Raw genomic sequence first — 19,635 nt, forward strand, 5'->3', positions numbered from 1 at the left:
CTTTGACTTTTGAGTAAAGTCACGAGACACACGTCGAGAGGGAGACACCACATGTTGTGAGAAGAGACTTGATTGTGTGTCAAAGAACACCGCACATTTTTGGAAGGCAATGTGTAAATATCGCTCGTTAAACTATTAGTGCACTTTATTGTTGTGCGACAATTTCCACACGGATCTTAAGAGAAGCTTTTCAACATGTTTTCTTTTTTACCTGCTTCATATTTGGATGTTCACCGATCACCCTACATGTGTTCCAGTTGTTATGCCTGTTCCCTGTAGAAGCCATCCAAGGTGTAGAAAATGAAAAGGGGGGGAAAAAAGAAATCACTGCTGGGCGAAAAGCACCAGTAAGAAAAATAAATAAATACACACCTCACTCCTCTCCCAGCTTTAGAACTAGAATATTGATGCACCCTTATAATGAGCTTGTATTATCGATTTATGAAGTAAATTATTCAAAGTACAGACATTTTGAATCGTGCTGGGCGATCTCCTGGTGGAGGCCGCGCACCAACAACTAACCGGAGCCGTCGAGCCGAACGAGGCGCGATGACACTGCAGACTGTGTCGGGGGCCGCGCCGCCCCGGCTCCTCGGGTCCCACCCGCGGGTATCCGCCACTGCTGTCTGAGGAGGTGCGAGGCCCCCGCGCTCAGGCCTGAGGCGAGCGTCTGTAAAGCCCTTAGCAGCTCCTCTGAGATACATGGCTGCCTTTGATGTGAGCGGCCATGTTTGAAGCCGTTCGGTTCCTCTGCCTTTCTCCTCTTCTCTCCCCAAAGCTCATATAGAGGAGGGTAGAGAAAAAAGCTCCCCGTAGCAATGAAACAAAAAAGGAACGATCCTAACAAAGACACATAGACCTTCTTGTTTATTACCGTATTCCAATGGGGTCTCAGCTACCCAGCTCTGAGCATATATTAATGTTAATTATGCTAATGTAATTTATCAGTTGCTTAGTTGTAAGTGGCTCTTTTAAGAGCTGCGATAATGCAAAAACAGTGTTTTAAGAGCCGGTGACGAGAAACGGTTCTGTCCAAAGTGGGAAAGAAGATTCCTTCTTGACGTGTGTGTAACCTGTAAATCCATGGCAGTGGTCGGCAGATAGCGGCCCTCCCGACTGCAGGGCTAGACATATGCACTAGATCACAGACAAATGTGCATCATTCGGTTCAGAAATATTCGCGCGGCGCGACGGCAAATTAGCGTCGAGAGCCTCCCTCCGTCGCCCCGACGTTATTTTCGTAACCTTGACAGCAAATGTCAAGTTCAAATAGGCGAGCTCTTTGGTTGCGTATGTGTGTAGGACTTGAGTGCATGCAGTCTTGTATACGGGACCAATAACACAGATACATACTCTTATGTAACATGTTTCATTTCAGTGAATCTACTCCTTGAATTCTAACCGATGTGAGCCCATGACCTCGCCTTTTTAACTGCAACAGATTCCCGTCCTCACACGTCCAAATAGCTGTGGTCCAGCAGAGATTGATGGGATGATAACATTGTCTTCAGCAGCACTTTAAATCCAGCCGTAAGTGAGACAAGCTGCTGTTTATAGTGTTCGGACAATCTCTCAATGAAATCTCTCAACGTGAGGCATTCGTTGGCAGATGAGTAATACCACAAGTTTTCACACTGTTTCTCTCTCTCTCTCGTGCTGATGGTAACACTGACATCTGCACTCCGCTAAATCGTAAAACATTTAGAATATCCCACCTCAGTCTTAAATGAATGAAAAGAATACTGGCACAAACAAAAATGGAGTCCTGCATCTCCACCCTGTGTGTGTGTAAAACTGCACCGGCCCTCACTGAACAATGCAACAAAAGAGACGGTCCGCGGTTGGAGCGTCCTGTGGTTGGTGGTGGTGGCCGCCCACGTGTCCTCGAGCAAGACACTGAGCTCCGAACGGCCGGCACTTGGCCCGTCAGCTTCCACCTGCAGTTTGTGAACGGGCTCTCTGCTCCATGCAGTTCTCCAGACGGCCTCTCAGTCGTGCTATCTATAGCAAGTGAACTTAATGTCGCATGGGGAAAAAAATGGTGGAGTGCCCCTTTAACTGTAGATTTGTGGACAAAGTGGAGAAATGTTTCAAGTTTAAAATATCTGTCAACTAAAGAGCCCTTAAAAGAGTAAACGGGTCTGTCTCATCTACTCTAACAGGCGGATGCAGCTGTACGTTTAACGTCATCGCGCGACACAACAGGGGCACAGGGTCGAGTTATGGGACGGCACTTGGAGTCACTTCCCACTTAAAGGGTGCGATGGAGAATATGGGGCCAGCCGAGTCTGTGTGTGTGTGTGTGTGTGTGTGTGTGTGTGTGTGTGTGTGTGTGTGTGTGTGTGTGTGTGTGTGTGTGTGTGTGTGTGTGTGTGTGTGTGTGTGTGTGTGTGTGTGTGTGTGTGTGTGTGTGTGTGTGTGTGTGTGTGTGTGTGTGTGTGTGTGTGTGTGTGATGGCCAATTAAAATGTTGTGATCAACGGTGTCAGAGGCAGCACTGAGCTCCGGAGCGACACGAGGCGCGGCTCCGGCAGCGTGTGCTGTTAAATGCGATTAGTTGCAGCTCCGAGGTGAAACCCTCACTGTTACTGTACTCAGACAAAGTCGGGGAAATCTGAATTTTGGAATCATTTCTGTCCTTGCGAGGAGCTAATGACTAAACACACCTTGTTACCTCGTTATAAACACAATTAAATTTGACTTCTCGAGTCGCCGTCTCCCACGGCGAGGGGGAATTATGCAAAGAGACGTGAATAGCACTTTTATTTTAACGGCAGTCTGATGTGCCCGTGTTCAGCCTCTGCACAGTGCTCATGTGGGGGCTGTAGACTTTGAAAAGAGAAAAGCGCAGAGAATCGGTGTCTCTGCCACTTTTACTTTAATTATTTTGCTCCGGAAGTGTGTGTGGGCTTTAATGCTTCTTCTCACTAATTGCTAGAATGCCAACTTTACGAGGAGACGTGTGGCCTCCCCACTGCCGTGCTCTGTCTCTCTGCCTACTTTGTTATTAGCAGCGGAGTAAAATGTGTGATAGGGTAATTAGCCTAATGAGTTGTGGCATTTACTATAAAGATCCCTCTGGATTCTCCGCACGTTATTAAAAAAGCTGGTGAGGGTTTTGTTTTGCAGCTCGCGGACGTGGCGCTCGCAGATGATGGAAGCCGACTCGCCTCACGGACGGCAACATGCACTTAATTGAAAGCGACATCATAATAGTTTCTTTTTTGTTCCTTTTAAAAAAAAATAATAATAATAAAAAATGTCCTTGTGATGCAAAGAAACTGAGGTAGAAGAGCAGTTCTCACCAGCCTTAAGCGGGGAGTGCAATTGGCCCGCCGATTAAAGACGAGTCTACACCGACGGGTTCCGTGAACATCTCACAGTCCTCGGAGTGTGTGCTGAAGAATCCTACAGGTTCTCCCTACACGGCCCTGTCTCTGTTAATGTGGAAACAGCAGAGTGGCTCGGCCCACAAGCGGGCAACAGGGGGTGCTAATGCTCCCGCGCGGTTAGGGGTTGGGGAAAGCCACGTGCTCACTACCAGTTCAAGGATTACTGGGGGAAGGAACGGTCTACCTTTTCTGTCCCTGCAAATGGGATTGATTGGGGCTTAAAGGGACAGTTCAGTGATTTTTAAGTTGGGGTTGTCACCTTATGGAGATGGTGAGCAGCGATGTCATTTTACGGAGTTTGGAGGAGAAGTGGAAGTAGCGTGAGATGGAGTCCCAAAAAACAAAACAAAATGACAACAAAAATGCGTTCAATTGTGCGCTAAAGGATTTTTTTTTTTCACTGCTTCAGTTTGCCGCCAGACAGCCGTTTAAGCTTGCACTTTTTTACTCAAGCGCACCATGTATTTACTGTGCCAACTCCCGGCGGCAGGGTAACAGTCCGCAAATCGGCCGTTTGGCGCAGTGATACATTCCCCCCTCCAAACTCCGTCAAATGACATCGCTGCTCACCATCTCCATAAGGTGACATATTAACTTTGCATAAGTAACTCATGCAACCCCACTTCAAAATCACTGAACTATCCCTTTAAGGTGAGGGACAGGTGGTGACGGTATGGCAACAAAAAACGTCTATCAGCAACATCTACTCCACAATCTAACATTTCCTTTTAGTCAACTGCTCACTTGCTTTACGTGTAGAGAACTGACCGTGAGACAGGAAGGCAGTATGACATATACAGTATTGACTACATTTCCATGGATCTATGCTTTATTCCAGAGAGGGAGCTATTAGATAGCCCTTTAGATCTTCTCTCTTTCTTGGAACCTAACATATTAAACTCCTCTCGGCTCAAGAAAGAGTCGTTCATGCTATGTAACGCGTTCTGTTTGCATCAGAAAGTGGGAGTAAACAGGAACGAAACTGGATTTAATCTGTGTTCTGGCAGAGATGCCAGTGTTTGCAGTGCAGAGCCCTGTGTGGTGCATATTAGCATTCCCTTCCCTCCGTAGTGGGTCTTTGCTGAAAGCCTCTCTCACGCTGGTCAGCCTGGGTGTTTTTGCACTGGGCCTGGATTTCCAGGTTTTGCGCGCATCTGTGGGAAAGTTAACACGCTGTCATGCCGACAGTCAGCACACTACAATTGATGTGGGAATTTATTCAGCCTCGGGTGTGTTTATGCTTGCATATGCACTTGTTGTAAATGGCATAGAAAGAAGGAAAAAGAGAGAAAATTCAATACATCTCGTGTCGCACGCGGCGGGAGGGAGGGCTTTTCAATTTGACACGTCCATGGACAGCATTAGCCACATTGGTGCTCACCAGCGCGTTTGTCTGGCTCGGCAATGCACCATAAAGTCTGTTTATTCTCACTGCCACAATGCGGCAATGCGTCCTCCACCGCGGCACAGCTCCTCCAGCTGTAAAAGACTCTCACTTTTTCCGACGGGTTTGAAAACAGGCCATTCCTGCAGCGTGTGGCTCGCGACGTGTGGCTCACGTGGTATTATTGGCCCTTCTGTCAGAGAGTTTCACAACCACTTGACTTTGCATGAGAAAGGTATGATAAAAAAAAAGACGGGGGGGGGGGCAATTTAGTAAACAGCGATATCTTTTTGGCACAAGAGTGGCCTTGAGAAAACATTGAGGAGAACAGAACATCATTTTAACTTAACTCGTGTCCATCTACAGCCAATCCGAGCGCAGGAATAGATGATGCAAGACTCCCCGTCACAAGACAGCAGGTAGTGTGGACTAGGGCTGGGTGTCTTTTTTTCTTTTCTTTTCCCCACACCGGTGCTGAATCGGTACTTTTAAAACGGTAGTGGTGCCTAAACGGCGCCACAACCGATACTTACATGAGGCGCGGGAATCCGTGTTGTGATTCTGTCCGGGGACGTACCAGACAGGCACCAGATTTCTGTACCCAACCCGCGTGAACTGCACATCGATGGGATAGACTTTGAGCAGTCGTGTAGGCTGAACTTGACAAATTGTGAGCGGGTGTGTCTCAATGGTTTTCTGAAACCAATCAGATCATGTTGGAAAAGGAGCTAATAACACGTCGCGTTTACTGAAAAACACTGCAATGCAGAAAAGACAGAACACATTGAGGATGAGGATGATGGTGTGTGTGAGACCACGGAACATGCTGAGGAAATGTGGATGCTGCCAAGTGGACCAATCACAGCCTGCGTTGCAGGGGCGTGTGGTTCCATTTCTACATACTGTAAACTGTATACACATGTGGGTGCTCGTCGTCATGTGCGTGTATACACTTGCCGTGGAATTCCAGTCTACTAATGGAGGTGTCGTGCAAACCACAGACTTGGAGACTTAAGATGTTTCCCGGTTCGGAGGAAGAGGAGAGACGTTACGGAGCAGACGTGAGAATGAAAAGAGAAGCTTGAAAAGTCGAGAAAAACAATTGACATTGTGTCAGCGGTTCTGTGTGTGTGTGTGTGTGTGTGTGTGTGTGTGTGTGTGTGTGCGGCTGTGTGTGCGTACCAAAACCCCACACACAGGGTGTGCTTCAGACTTGTAGCCTGAGGAAACAGGGGCCATGTTGGCAGCAAACGCAGCAGGACTCCGCCACAAACCGGCTCCTAATATACATGGGTACAGCAGTCCTGATTAGCTGGCAAACAGTGGGGAGCAGAGAGAGAGGGCAGGAATCTCTCTCTCTCTCTCTCTCTCTCTCTCCAACTCACACACACACTCACATAAACCCATACCTTCACATCCCACCCACCCCCACCTCTCTCTGTACCCCGCTGGTGGCCTGCCAGATTGTTGGGAAAAACAGGCGAACACGTCTCGTTCCTTTGGACGACTGCGCCGCCCTTGATTTGAGCTTGTTTGGTTGTTTTTTGTGGGGGGGGGTTTGTGAGTCCAAACCCCCTCTCATCGCTCTCAGAGTGCAGCTTTTGGCCACAGCGGGCAGGTTCTTTTTCAACAAAAAGAAGCTGTTAAAAAGAGCCTCAGTACACGACCTGTTCTGCAGACACTCACACTTTGACAATAGCTGGGGAACTCTGCCGAGCATTCAACTGATGAAACCTCAGACGCCCCCCCTCGGGAGTTGAAAACAGAGCTGAGAAGAGGACTAACATGGACACAAACACGACAGATAATAATACATTTTTCTTCTCGATACTGACAGCGATACCTGGACTTTGCATATCGCACGATGCCAAGTGCCGATCCGATGCCAGTGCGTTTAAAAAAAACCAAAAAAAACTTGTATAACGCTATTTTAAAACGCCTCACTTTTGCTTTTTTCGCTAATGTCTGGTGGAAAAAAAACGCAGACACCCACGTTCGCTTTCCTGATCGGGTTCTATCGGTCACGACTGGACTACCAGTGGTGAGCGCAGCGCGGACAATGGATAATAAGCGTGGCTGACTTTGCGGTGGGCTCACTGTAACAGATCCACCTTGTAGTTGCTCCGAGAAAAGAAAATCCCTGCTGTTATTCTTCACCACTGCTGAAACTGCCGCCCCTTGTTCGTCGTATTTCTCTGCATCCAAGCCAGCGGCTGCCGAGTAGACCGGTCTGCGTCCTGTTTCTGCCGACATGTGCCTGACCAGTGTACATGTTTGGTGAGTGTGATATGCACTTCCAGATTACTTCGGACACAGAGCTAGAAACACCCACGTGGACGGAAACCGTTTTATGTCCAAAAGGCTGTTTTAAACATATCCGGACGCCGCCTGGAACTTGACTTTTGACCTTGGAAAGTTGATTTGTTTAATTAAAAAATTCAAAAAAGTATATCTCCCAGGCGCATTCCGCTTGAAGAACAGCTACTGAATCTTAACAACTATGCCTTGACAGCAGTGTGTTTTTAGGTGTTACAATAGTTTTCCACCTCCGAGGCACGTCCTGTTTTACCCTTTGTGGAGTTTACTTCCCTCCTAATCAAACATTAAAATACCAAGTGGCACCTTATTTCCCCCCTCGGCCTCTGATTCACTGACCATAAAGCAGATGCCACTAAAGCTGCCACGTCCCTCACCTTCATGTTTAAGTCATCACGCTCCCCGCTGGCCTCTGATTCTCCGTTTTGGGCTTTTCGTCGGGGACCATGCTGACTCCACTCACTGGCCCTCCTGTAAATCGCTCTTTTATGGCCCTTGTAATGATCCCCCAGCCGGCCATCTCCACTCCGCCGCACTGCAGATAGAACCTGCCGCTTCTGGCAGCCAACATGGGGGAGCTCAGCATGGATGGAGGAGGTAGTGGGCGACTGGAAATCACACATCCCACACATCCCACACACACACGCACACACACGCACACACACATACACACACACACACACACGCACACACGCACACGCACAGAGGGGCTGACACATCCGGCTATGTTCTCGTTCATAAAAATGCATGCCTTTTCACACCCCATCTACCTTAATCCCAACTTCCTGTGTAAAGGTCATCGAAAGTGCCGAGGGCTGGTGTTTTTACCCTCGCGCCGACTCGGCGAGGTCCGACTGCGCACAGCGGCGCGGCGTCAAGGATAGACGTTTCCTCATGCACACCCTGATTGCCTTGATGGCATTAGCCTTCTTCATCATTTATTCCAAAGATGGCTGCTGGCCACAGAGTACCAGTGACAAGGTGGTGCTTACAATTCCCATAGAACACCAGCACTGAAGCTAATCTCAAACAGTCCTTACACATCCGGCCTTTTATTCAATTTCTCAGGGGCGAACACAACAAGGTACACTTCTGCTTGGGTTTCAGTCCCAGCAGCAACCAGTGAGGCTAAACACAAAACGCTTTGTATCCAGAGGTTTCACTAGAATGGCAAAACATCCTCTTAAATTCTATCAAGTTGCACTAAATTGCACACACCCCCTTAGATATGAGATATTTTTTCATGAGGATCATGAGCATTATTTCCGCCCCTTCATCCAGATCCTACTCAAAAACACAATGTGCTCCGTCTTGACCCATGTCCCGTCCTTCCGCCCAGGTTTTCTGGAAATCCGTTTTTTTTTGTTTTGTTTTGTCTTTGGCGTAATCCTGCTGACAAACCTGACAAACAAAACAGAAATAACAGACGGGTGAAAACATAATCTCCTTGGTGATGGTAATTAAAGCACGTCTGTTTTAATACCTCCACAGACGATGCACAATGAAGTGTTTTTGTCCATGCCCACAGACGAGCAAGGCAATTAAAGGCAGCAGCAAAAGAAATACAATTAAATGCAAATATTCTGCACGCAAATGCATCCCAATGAGGCTTTTACATAACTGTTGTTGTTTGGGTGAAATGTTCACCGTGCACTTGAACAAGTTGATTTTTTAATAACGTTTTGGCTCAACAAACAAAAAATCAGTTTCAGTGTCATGTATCGAGCTGGTTTTGAAAGTTAATATGACATATTGAATTGGATGAGCAGCAGAAATATCGTATCTGATAAATGAAAGCCCTCATTCTGTAGCTGATACGGTAAAAGTTGTGAGAATGTGATTGTCTGAGATTGGCCCAGAATTAAAGATGGATGGTGTGAAATGTAGCTGCAGATTAAAAGTCTGGATTCTGTGGAGATGATTGTGCATTAATGCACCAATCTGCAATTATAACAGAACAAAGATTATGGTTTCACTCCCTCAGATCAGGGAGGGTACAGTTAATAACAATAATCATCAGAGCAGACCTTTGTACAGTAGTTTATCACTACAAGCTGTACTGTCCTTCTATTATATCCTCATTCTGATTCATATTCAGTCGCAAGGCCAAATGAAGAGGCTGTAGTTTCATGTTTCTATGTGATGTAATAGAGACATTTAATGTCACCGTTGCAGCCAATAAGAACAAGACGTGCTTTAAAACCATTCTTTTCACACTGAGCCAAGATGTTTTTCATGGTACAATAAAGGAAATATATTTTTGTCTCATTGTTGCTAGTTACTGCAAAACATTATTCAACTGGAAAAGCATGTTGAGCTGAACATTCTGATGTTTAAATGAAGTTGTGAGGTTGAAACATGTGGAAGGAGATGAGGGACAAAAATACACGCTGAACTTTATTTGTAGAATAACATTAATGCATCCAGCATGAACATCTGTGTCTCATTCCCAGCATGCAATGCAGCCAGTAGCTGTATTTTTCTTTAGCCAGTGGAGATGAAATATTGAATTTACCTTTTTATTTTTATAATTTATCATGTTATGAGCAATATTTTTTGTTTAATGAGATACAATAATTTTATGAATAAATAGGAAAATGATGTAAGATAACAAAACAGAATTGTATGATGTGATAAGGAGAAACATTTTCCTTTTAAAGGTTAGTACATTGGCATATAATAATAAGAGAAAGATGTGTCATAAAAGCAAGAAAATATGTTTTTATAGAAATTACATTGTTTTGTTATGATGTAGCCCAAAACAGATTTTTTTTTTTACCATTGCCATGAAATCATATAAACATGACTTGTGTGTGTCGTGAATATGTGAGAGGGTTTTGTGAGGCAACAGCTCGACGCACAAGGAAACAACATCAGTTTGTTTTCATATTGATTGTCTCCTTCAATCGCTCGGTTGGTTTGTTTGTACCTCGGTTATTTGCGTTTGTTTTTCTGACGCGCGCATGAATGATGCATTCACCTGCCGTGAAGGTGTGGCGCGGTCTGCAGCTCAGCCCGCGATGCCTCGGGGTCCTCAGGCCCCGTGGTGCCACGTCTCCTCGACGGCAGATGTCCGTGAATAGACGGGTCAACGAGTCTGTGCTTTTTTCGTTTTGTGTCCGTGTGATGTTTGTGAAGCACAACAACTTGTTTCATGACTCACTTTTGCTGACGGAAACATATATATAGATATATCTATATCTATATATATATAGATATAGATATAGATATATCTATATATATATATAGATATATCTATATCTATATATATATATAGATATAGATATAGATATATCTATGCTGTACGATGAGTTGATCGCACCTCATTGGCAGAATTAATGACTTTGTCTAATCAAATGAAAACCGAATGTGAGAATAAATAACTTGTTGAAACACCATCTGCAGTGCAGAGAGTGACCCTGTGTGCTCTCAGTTATAGTTCCCCCCTTTTCTTCACACCCAGCCACATTCTCCTCCACCAGCAGACATTAAATAGACCAGGCAGAAGCCCCCCCCCCCCCCCCCCCCCCCGTTTAGTATTCCTGCCACGTCTGGCTGAGGGAGCGGCATTAAATTGGGATCAGGCAGATTAGAGTATAATATAGACGACTATTAAAGGCTGCAAATGAGAGCCATGGGTTAGAGCCTGAGCAGGGGCCCGGCCTGCCTCCATGCCAGCGCAATATACGCTCACTGCGACAACGACGACGACGATGACGACGACACTATGTGAAATGAAAATGCTCGGGAAAAAAATAAGTCCTCAAGTTGATAATCATCGTTCAGGCTTTGTGTTTGAGATGTGTTTGTGTTGTGAGAGCAAAACAGCCCAACCACAGGATTCTATCATAGTTGATATGAGGTTTAAATGTGAATTGAAGAAGTTAGGTATGAAACGTTGAGTTGCTCTCTGGACTAACAAGGTGGTTCATGGGCCGGCTATATCCGCCGTAGGCTCTCTGTCACACCAAAGAACATAAGTACACAGATATGATACACTGCGTGACTCACTGTCGTCGCCGGAATTTGATTTTCCATGACCCAAACTATAGGTAAAGCTGTCTAGCCCCTCCCCCCTATAGCGCTGTGGAACATGTAGTTATTACTGCAACCTCTGAAAGGTAAAAAAAAACAAAAAACTTCAGTTTTACTAACTTAAATTGTACAGTATTTGAAAACGTTTTTTGTTAAACAACAACTTGTGCAATCAGAGTAAAAAGAATTATTCAAATTCCACAGTCAGATGAGAAAAAGCTTGAAATGCTCTAAAATACCTTCCAGTTTACGCTGTACAGCCAAAACCACCGGACCTGAACATCATGAAATGTTCCACCAGCTTACAGGGTTTCTTATGACAAACTGCCAACAGTAACCGTATCGTACTGTATTGGACAGGGACACATTGTGAGGAGTTCCCCGGGGGCCTCCTCTCAGTCAGACGTACAGTGACAAAGGAGAGGGTGAGAGGATGAAAGCCGCCGAGCGTAGAGAAGCAGTCTGGATGGAGGAGGAATCCAGCTCCATCCTCCCAAACCTTTGATTCTCAGTTTGTCCCCTGTCCGACTTCCCCTCAGAGTTGACGGTAGAGTCGTGCGGCCCCCGGCCATTAGGGCAGCAGCTTTCTGCCAAGTGTTCCGCTGGATCATTGCAGCGTGTACTACACACAGCGGTGCAGTACGGACCACTGCACAGTGTGTCGGGGGGGGGGGGGGGACCCCACAGGTGACATTCCCTATAAAAGGCAGATGTTAAAAATGTAGGTGACACTGTGAAAGCCCGGGGCTGCCACTGGACCATGTCCTCTCCACTGCGTGTGTTGAGCGTGACCTTTAGGGAATGTCATGGATGTGGCAGGAAGGGAGCGGTGCTCATGTTCGATTATGAGTTCTTCTCTCCAGTGATAGTTCATTAATGTGTCTTTGCGGAGGCGTGGCAGGAGAGCCGAAGACAGGCTGCCAATTTTTTAATTTCAGAGGAGAGGTGGAAGGACGGAGAGAGAGAGAGAGAGAAAGAGAGAGAGAGAGAGAGAGAGAGAGAAAGAGAGAGAGAGAGAAGGGGGGGGGGTGTGGGGAGGGGGGGGTAAGGAATAATAACAGAACCAATTAATAATAGTAGTGCCAATTACAAATAATATGATGATAATAATAATAATACCTGGTCAGTTAATCCTGACCGAAGCTCATGTGCCATTGATTTTTCACCCCATTGGCTTAACTGTTTTCATTTTTTTCTTTCTGGCAAATTGGTTGTTTGTCTTGTAATTTAAAAACAAACAAAACATGGCACTGATGTCAGAGATTCTGCATAGTAACTAGCAGCTCAACATGTAAAGTCACAATGACCTGAGCCAGTTTTCTGTTGTCCAGGATGCCATGTTGTAATACAGTTGTTGTTTTTTCCCATATCTTTATTGTGTATCAACCAAAACAGGCTTATGCAATCTTTTCACTTAGAATTATAGTACAAAACGACTGAGCGAAATATAAAAAAAAGAACATTTGACTTAAAACATAGAAGCATACAGAAGAACAAAACCAAAGCATTTCATATAATTAAATTAAATATCTTATATCTCATAGAGTGAAAATGAAAATGAAAAAATATATAAAATAGAGGTCTAATCAGGAATCAAATTGTTTTCTTTTATTTTGTCCTGCATAATCACGTGAAATTCCAATTTGGGCGAGTGAGTGTCCTTTTCAGATATCCAATTCTGAAATGGTTATCTTGTAATACAATTATATGTAATGTACAGTACAGGGTTTGTTTACGTTGACGCGAATCCGATCAAATTGCTCGGTGACGCTGTGACTTCACAGCAGACCTAATAAAGACGGAGAGGAGCGAGTGACAGACGGTTGGTATCTGACCGAGTGAATATCCCTCTGATTGGGTCAAATGTCTCTGACGAGCTGATGCGTGTCTAATGTTTGATGACTGACAACACGTGTGCATATATTACATATATTATATCATAACGGGGAGCGAGCCTATTTGTCACATTCCCTCAGCTTCACATGAAAACATCAGCAGCAGATCGTTTGGTGTTCGCACATTCAAATCGAGGAGCAGCTGCTTATTTCACTTTGCTTTCATTTCAACCGGTGTTTGGGTTGTGGAGACAAGTTTGCGGCTGCACCATGAGAATGATGCGCACCACCATTTAGCCCTGATTCACAATCCGTCGTTTCACAGTGAAGATCATCTCTCTCTCCCTCTTTCTCCGCAGACATCCGCTGTTCCCACTGCTGGCGCTGCTGTTTGAGAAATGCGAGCAGGCCACGCAGGGGTCCGAGTGCATCACGTCCGCCAGCTTCGACGTGGACATCGAGAACTTTGTGCACCAGCAGGAGCGGGAACACAAACCCTTCTTCAGCGAGGATCCCGAGCTGGACAACTTGGTGAGGCAGCGTCTCGCGGCGCAGACACAGCACGGAACGCACGAATGCTCTCGCTGCCTGTTAGTCGGCTCAGGGCTCCTTCTCGTCTAGATCCTAAAATAAGAATCAGAAAACCTGTCAAAGCTGTAGAAACGCCCGCTTGTCTATTTGCAGCGCGTCCCGTCGCCACCACTCCCACTCCTCCTCCCCTCTGCTCTCATGTAATCCGACACCTCCACTTGTACAACACCGAGCAGTAATTACAAATGTGGAGAAGGGGGATGCTGATCTTGCTCACTGAGAAACGACGCGGAGGAGGAGCTAAAGCCAGACGGGCAAAGTGGGGACATGGGGACATGGGGGGGGGGAGCAGTGCACTTTTGCTTCGCCAGGACTCGGGATGGCAGGCGGACAAGTGCTGAACAGTCAATTAACCCTGCATCTGTGTGTTTTATGAGGCGCGGGGTGCGGGGCGTCCCTCCCAGAGGGCACTAACTCTTCCACGGGGCCGTAATGTTACACTGGGCTTGACCGGCTGCAAAGGGTGCAAGAGTTACCGGTCCCCTGATTAAGAGAAGCGCCGTCTAATTAGCTGATTTATCTTCCTCCTTGGCCGAGCACTTCCCCGACACTCGGTTGACCTTGAGCGCCGACTTTGAAGGGAGGGCGCCGCAGCGAGAGTGCAGACGGGCCGAGCGTTTGGTTTCCCGGATGACCGCCGGAGAGGGGACAATACAGAATTATGTGGACACTGTGAATGAACTGAATTGTTCCTGACACGAGTCCCTGGCCAACACTTGACCCCTGAACTCAACCTGATTGTTAGTTTTGTCAAAATACGACAGAGGCGAGTTTTGAAAACATTCAGGAAATTCATTTTTTTCCCACCATCGTCATGTTATTATTATTAACACGAACCTGGCCCCAAGCTGTTACCTAGCAACACAACTCCGAATGAAATGGCCCTGTAAAATATCAGACATTTGACCGCCTGGTGTCATCTACCTCCAATATTGCTATATTATATTGCCCCAGTATACTGCTTCCATCCGTCTCATTTGAAAATGTCGGTGGGAAGCAATAATTCCACTGTGGCAGTGAAGGATTGTCCGTCTGGAAGTTTTGCGTCACTTCCTCCAAAAACAATTCCTTTAGGCCACGTTTCTTTGGAGACCCGTGACGCCCCATCGTGGTCCGAATGACTCCTTAAAGTCTCGGAACGCTGCGTTGAGAAAGACACTGAATCACAATACACAAATACGTATTCTGGCAGAACAAACTTAAATGAGCTCCGAGAGTCAGGCTTCCGGGTCCCAGGCTGCTGAATCCCTGTAATCAGTTGAAATAAATTAGCATGACAACAGTCATATTAAAACTGATTATTAGCCACAAATTTGCCATTTGTATTACTCCTGTCGTGAAGTTTTGTGACCGACATGTTTTGGTGCTGGATGCGTTGTCTATTACCTGAAAGTAACAAGTAAAGGAGGTGTACAGTACGTTATTCTCAGGGGGTTTTTCTTCCTCTTTCACTTGACTTTGCAGGTGAAGTGCAATAGGTGACTCACTGTTAAAAAAGCAGTTTTAACTCTCAATCTGGAAAGTCTACTGTAGTAATGCCGGATGTACAGTATAACCTTATGTCAATGGTGAGGCTTAGAAAACAGCTTTGTAAATAGCTTTTACTTCAGAGTTATACTGAAGCAGTGCTTAATAAATATATGAAATACATTTATTTTAGTACAAGACATCATCCCTGACCGAGAGGAACTATATGGTACATGAACTGTATTCATGTAGAGCTTGTCTAGTCAAATGGAAAACCCAAAGCTTTTTACAGTACAAGTCACATTCATACAGCGCTTTTTCTATCACACATCATTCACACACTGCACACTCAACCTTCGGGGGCAAGTCAGTGTTTACGCGTCTTGCCCAGGGACATTTCGGTATTGTACCGCCAACCTTCTGGTTAATGGACAACCCGCTGCACATCCTGAGCCGCAGCCGCAAATAAAAGGGGGAAACATACTGTAACAGCACATCACAATCACCATTCACTGAAGATGTCTGTGGGATGCAGGTGAAAGCTCTGAGAATGAAGTGAGTGGACCTTTAATCTTAGGTAACAGACACCACGCCAGAGTTGAAAGAAAGAGGAGGTTCGGAACGTTGAATCATAAATGTAGTGCTTGATTTTGGCTTCATATAAAAGGAGAAAAGAGGACAGCTCCTGAAGTACATTTGAACAAACAAATTTAAAGAAATTGATTGAACCGAAAAAACTGCCCTCATTTTCATGCTTTCATGAAATGTCTTTTTCAAATGTCTGAAAATATTGTATTTGTTAAATCACTGAAGCCATTCAAGACAGTCCTTCTGACGGGGAGTGGAGAAGCTTCAGGCTCGACCTCTCAGCATTTCATATTAGAGGCTTGGTGTGAGTGCAGGATTAGAATGCATTTAGTTATTACACAATGATAGACTCCCATTGTACATGTCCTAATAATTTCCCTGTTAATGGATAAATCAATATGAATTCAAATGTTTGTTGGCCTCCTAATAATCCTTAGATTTCTATTCTTTCATAAAACCCTAAAAAAGTCCAATTAAGAACAGACGGACTGTCTGTCTGTCTGCCTGACTGCCTGTCTGACTGTATGTCTGTCTCACTGACTGACTGACTGACTGACCGACTGTCTGTCTGTCTGACTGACTGACTGTCTATCTGTCTGTCTGTCTGTCTGCTTGTCTGACCGACTGACCGACTGACTGACCGACTGTCTGTCTGTCTGACTGTCTGAATGTCTGCCTGTCTTTCTGTATGTCTGTATGTCTGTATGTCTGTCTCACTGACTGACTGACTGACTGACTGACTGACCGACTGTCTGTCTGTCTGTCTGCCTGACCGACTGTCTGTCTGTCTGACTGACTGACTGTCTATCTGTCTGTCTGTCTGTCTGCTTGTCTGACCGACTGACCGACTGACTGACTGACCGACTGTCTGTCTGACTGTCTGAATGTCTGCCTGTCTTTCTGTCTGTCTGTCTGACTGACTGACTGTCTATCTGTCTGTCTGTCTGTCTGCTTGTCTGACCGACTGACCGACTGACCGACTGACCGACTGTCTGTCTGACTGTCTGAATGTCTGCCTGTCTTTCTGTCTGTCTGTCTGTCTGTCTGTCTGTCTGTCTGACTGTCTGTCTGACTGTCTGTCTGTGTGTTTCCCTCAGATGGTAAAGGCCATTCAGGTTCTGAGGATCCACCTCCTCGAACTGGAGAAGGTCAACGAGCTCTGTAAGGATTTCTGCAACCGTTACATCACCTGTCTGAAGACCAAGATGCACAGCGACAACCTCCTGCGCAACGACCTGGGAGGACCCTATTCCCCGACACACACCAGTCTCAGCATGCAACAGGTCAGTCAGCGTGTCGGTCTCCCCCTCGGAGCAACACCGTCCACCATCCCGTGTCTTGTCATTCATCACCACGTTTTGCTGTCGGGAGTTTTTCCAGTCACAAACAGTCCCACTACCTTCTCAACGTTTGCTCACTAGTGTCTCTCTGTGATTCCCCCAGGAACTAATTCAGACCTCCTCTCCATCCATGACCTCTGTCTCCAGCTCTGTTAACCCTTCAGGGATTGTGTTGCCCGCCGGGGGTCTGCAACAGGGCAATGTCGCCATGACTACCATCAACTCTCAAGTGGTTTCGGGTAAGCATGAGACTACACACACAAACATTAAAACATTGTGACCTGACACATATACATGCAAGAGTCAAATTGCCTTGTATTAATTTTATAGTGCAATGTCACATTTAGAAGTTGATGTGGTGATTATTTCATCTATGGTACTTTGGTTCAGTCTGTTCTGGCCTGACAGGCGGTTTCATTTCATACAGACGTTCCTCATTATTAGTATTATGATTTTTTTTCTATTTGCTATTATCACACTAGCTTTCACAATGAGTATTATCAGTATATTATATGTTATATTTAAATCACAGTCTTTTTTTTAACAGTAATTATATTTTCATGCTTAAAACTGTAGTAACTTCAAAAAAACTTATTTAGATGTTAACAGGTTCTGATATTCAGAACCTAAGGGGAATATTAGATTCACACTTCTGAAATTACATTTGATAATATAGTAAATAAAGACAGATAACATGCCGTCACATGCAGTTACTTCAAGAGGATAAATGGTAACAACTTTCTTTTTTTACTACTACTTAGTAATGTGCATACATATACCTCCTCTCTTGTGGGGTCCCCCAAGGGTCTATCGTGGGATCAATTTTGTTTTCTATGTACGTGCTCCAATGTGTCACATTTTCCAGAGGTTTGACATGTGTGACACACAGTTGTATGTCCCTGTTAGACCAGGTGATGTTAATGTAGCCCAGATCTTGTCACTTACTGTCACAAAATGTATTTCAGTTTATACAATCTACCGTTCATAATTAAAGACAGTGCTTACAGCGTTTGAATGGTTATAACTTGAGTCTTTGGACCAACATGAATATATCGCCTTTGCCAAAATAAATTCATTTTCAAGTCCGTCCGGTTTAGTAAGTAAGTAAGTAAGAAAGTAAGTAAAGTTTATTTAATATAGCACCTTTCACAAACCAGGTCACAAAGTGCTTTACATACAAGAATACAAAGGCATACAATGATAAACATTAAACAATAAAAGGCCCAGACAATAGGAAATATCTGGAAAACTTTAAAGTCGTCCACTCTTCTCTTTTCGAGTGCTGCAGTTCTCTTTATTTGCGTCTTGGGCAAATGAGTTGATCATCTCCGGCTCTTTCAAAATGCTGATGCTGAACTCTTACCAAATGACATATAATGTATTATGAATCAATCGTTTATCTTCAATTCAAATCATTTTACAGTTTCTCTCTGTTTTGCAGCCCTGCTTTGAAAAATAAACTAAAGTAATAATTCATATTCTGCAAAATACGGTGTGTTCACACCGAACACACAGGAGTAACTGAGTTTGTGCACTGATATTTAAACGACCTGAAAAATGACACTTCACTGCGTACTTCTGAAAAGAAGCGTGACATTGAACTCATCTCTGCAGCTGTCGTGACAGATTCTTTTCTGTACATGTGTATCAGAGAGCCGTGGTGTGTTTCCTTCGCGCGGTGCTCGGCTGGTGGCTTCTTATAGTGTCAAGCCTCTACAGTGGAATGTTAATCCTGTCCCCCGGAAATCCATTCCAGCCCAAAATAAATCAATGTCCCAGCCTTTGATCAGTACACATTGAGGAGCTCACACAGAGTCTTGATCGAGCCTAATTAAGCCAGCAGCAAAACACTCTGGCCTCCTCGTCTGCTTCCCCGGTTAAAGGGAACTAAAGATCGTGAGTCGGATCATCTGGCCTCTTGTTTGCCTTGTTGTTGTTGTTTGCGGGCCTGACGGGGAGTTAATAAGGCTCTGGCGGTGCTGCGGGACGGCGCCGCCTTTAGCTCTGCTGAAGCCACTCTTGATACTCATGACGGCAAATTATCCCCTCAGGTGGGACCCTGTACCAGCCGGTTGCCATGGTGACATCACAAGGGCAAGTGTTAACGCAGGCGCTGCCGCCAGGAACCATCCAGATCCAGAACTCACAGGTAACGCTGCCGGCCAACCCGTCCCCTCCCTGTGCCCTCACCACCCACCGTGTCAGTTTGTTGGTATTAAACGGGCCTGTACGTATCACGCGATGCCCCGGGCGCCCCCCCCCCCCCACCCGACACGGGTTCGACCCCTGCCGTCCACATTCATGCTAGAAATAAACCTGAGGGAACATTGTGACACCTACTGTACATTTCGCATGTTATTGTTCGATAACCTTTTGACTCCTGAGGTGGCGAGTAGAGCACAGTATCATGTACGGGAAATATTACGCCGACAAACGTTTGATCTCCTTTCCTTTTTTATGACACAAGGGCACGTTTGTGGTTTTAATTTCTCCTTTCCTCCGAGTTCAGTTTTCTTTACACTCACTGTGAGGTTGTGCGGATGGTCACATTCTCCTTTTAGCCGAGAGCTGCCGTACATCAATCAAACGTAGAGATTGCAACAGTGTTAGTCAACGTCTGCAGGACGTCTGTAGCGGACGTGTGATCGCTGTGGGAGACGGGGCGGGGGGGGGGGGGGGGGGGGGGGG

At 45.6% G+C, this 19,635-nt stretch overlaps 1 protein-coding gene across 8 annotated transcripts in view; it reads left to right on the forward strand.

The window, feature by feature from the left end:
* pknox2 (pbx/knotted 1 homeobox 2) overlaps positions 1–19,635 on the forward strand; it is a 91,461-nt gene that overhangs the window by 57,016 nt on the left and 14,810 nt on the right. For all 8 annotated transcript variants that reach the window (XM_035626192.2, XM_035626193.2, XM_035626191.2 and 5 more), the window contains 4 exons: positions 13,321–13,492; positions 16,705–16,890; positions 17,051–17,186; positions 18,999–19,096. In XM_035626192.2, the coding sequence (XP_035482085.2) occupies positions 13,321–13,492; positions 16,705–16,890; positions 17,051–17,186; positions 18,999–19,096 (592 nt within the window). The remainder of the gene's footprint in view (positions 1–13,320; positions 13,493–16,704; positions 16,891–17,050; positions 17,187–18,998; positions 19,097–19,635) is intronic.

Source organism: Scophthalmus maximus, chromosome 2, assembly GCF_022379125.1.
Source record: "Scophthalmus maximus strain ysfricsl-2021 chromosome 2, ASM2237912v1, whole genome shotgun sequence".
In the NCBI taxonomy this organism is placed as follows: Eukaryota; Metazoa; Chordata; class Actinopteri; order Pleuronectiformes; family Scophthalmidae; genus Scophthalmus; species Scophthalmus maximus.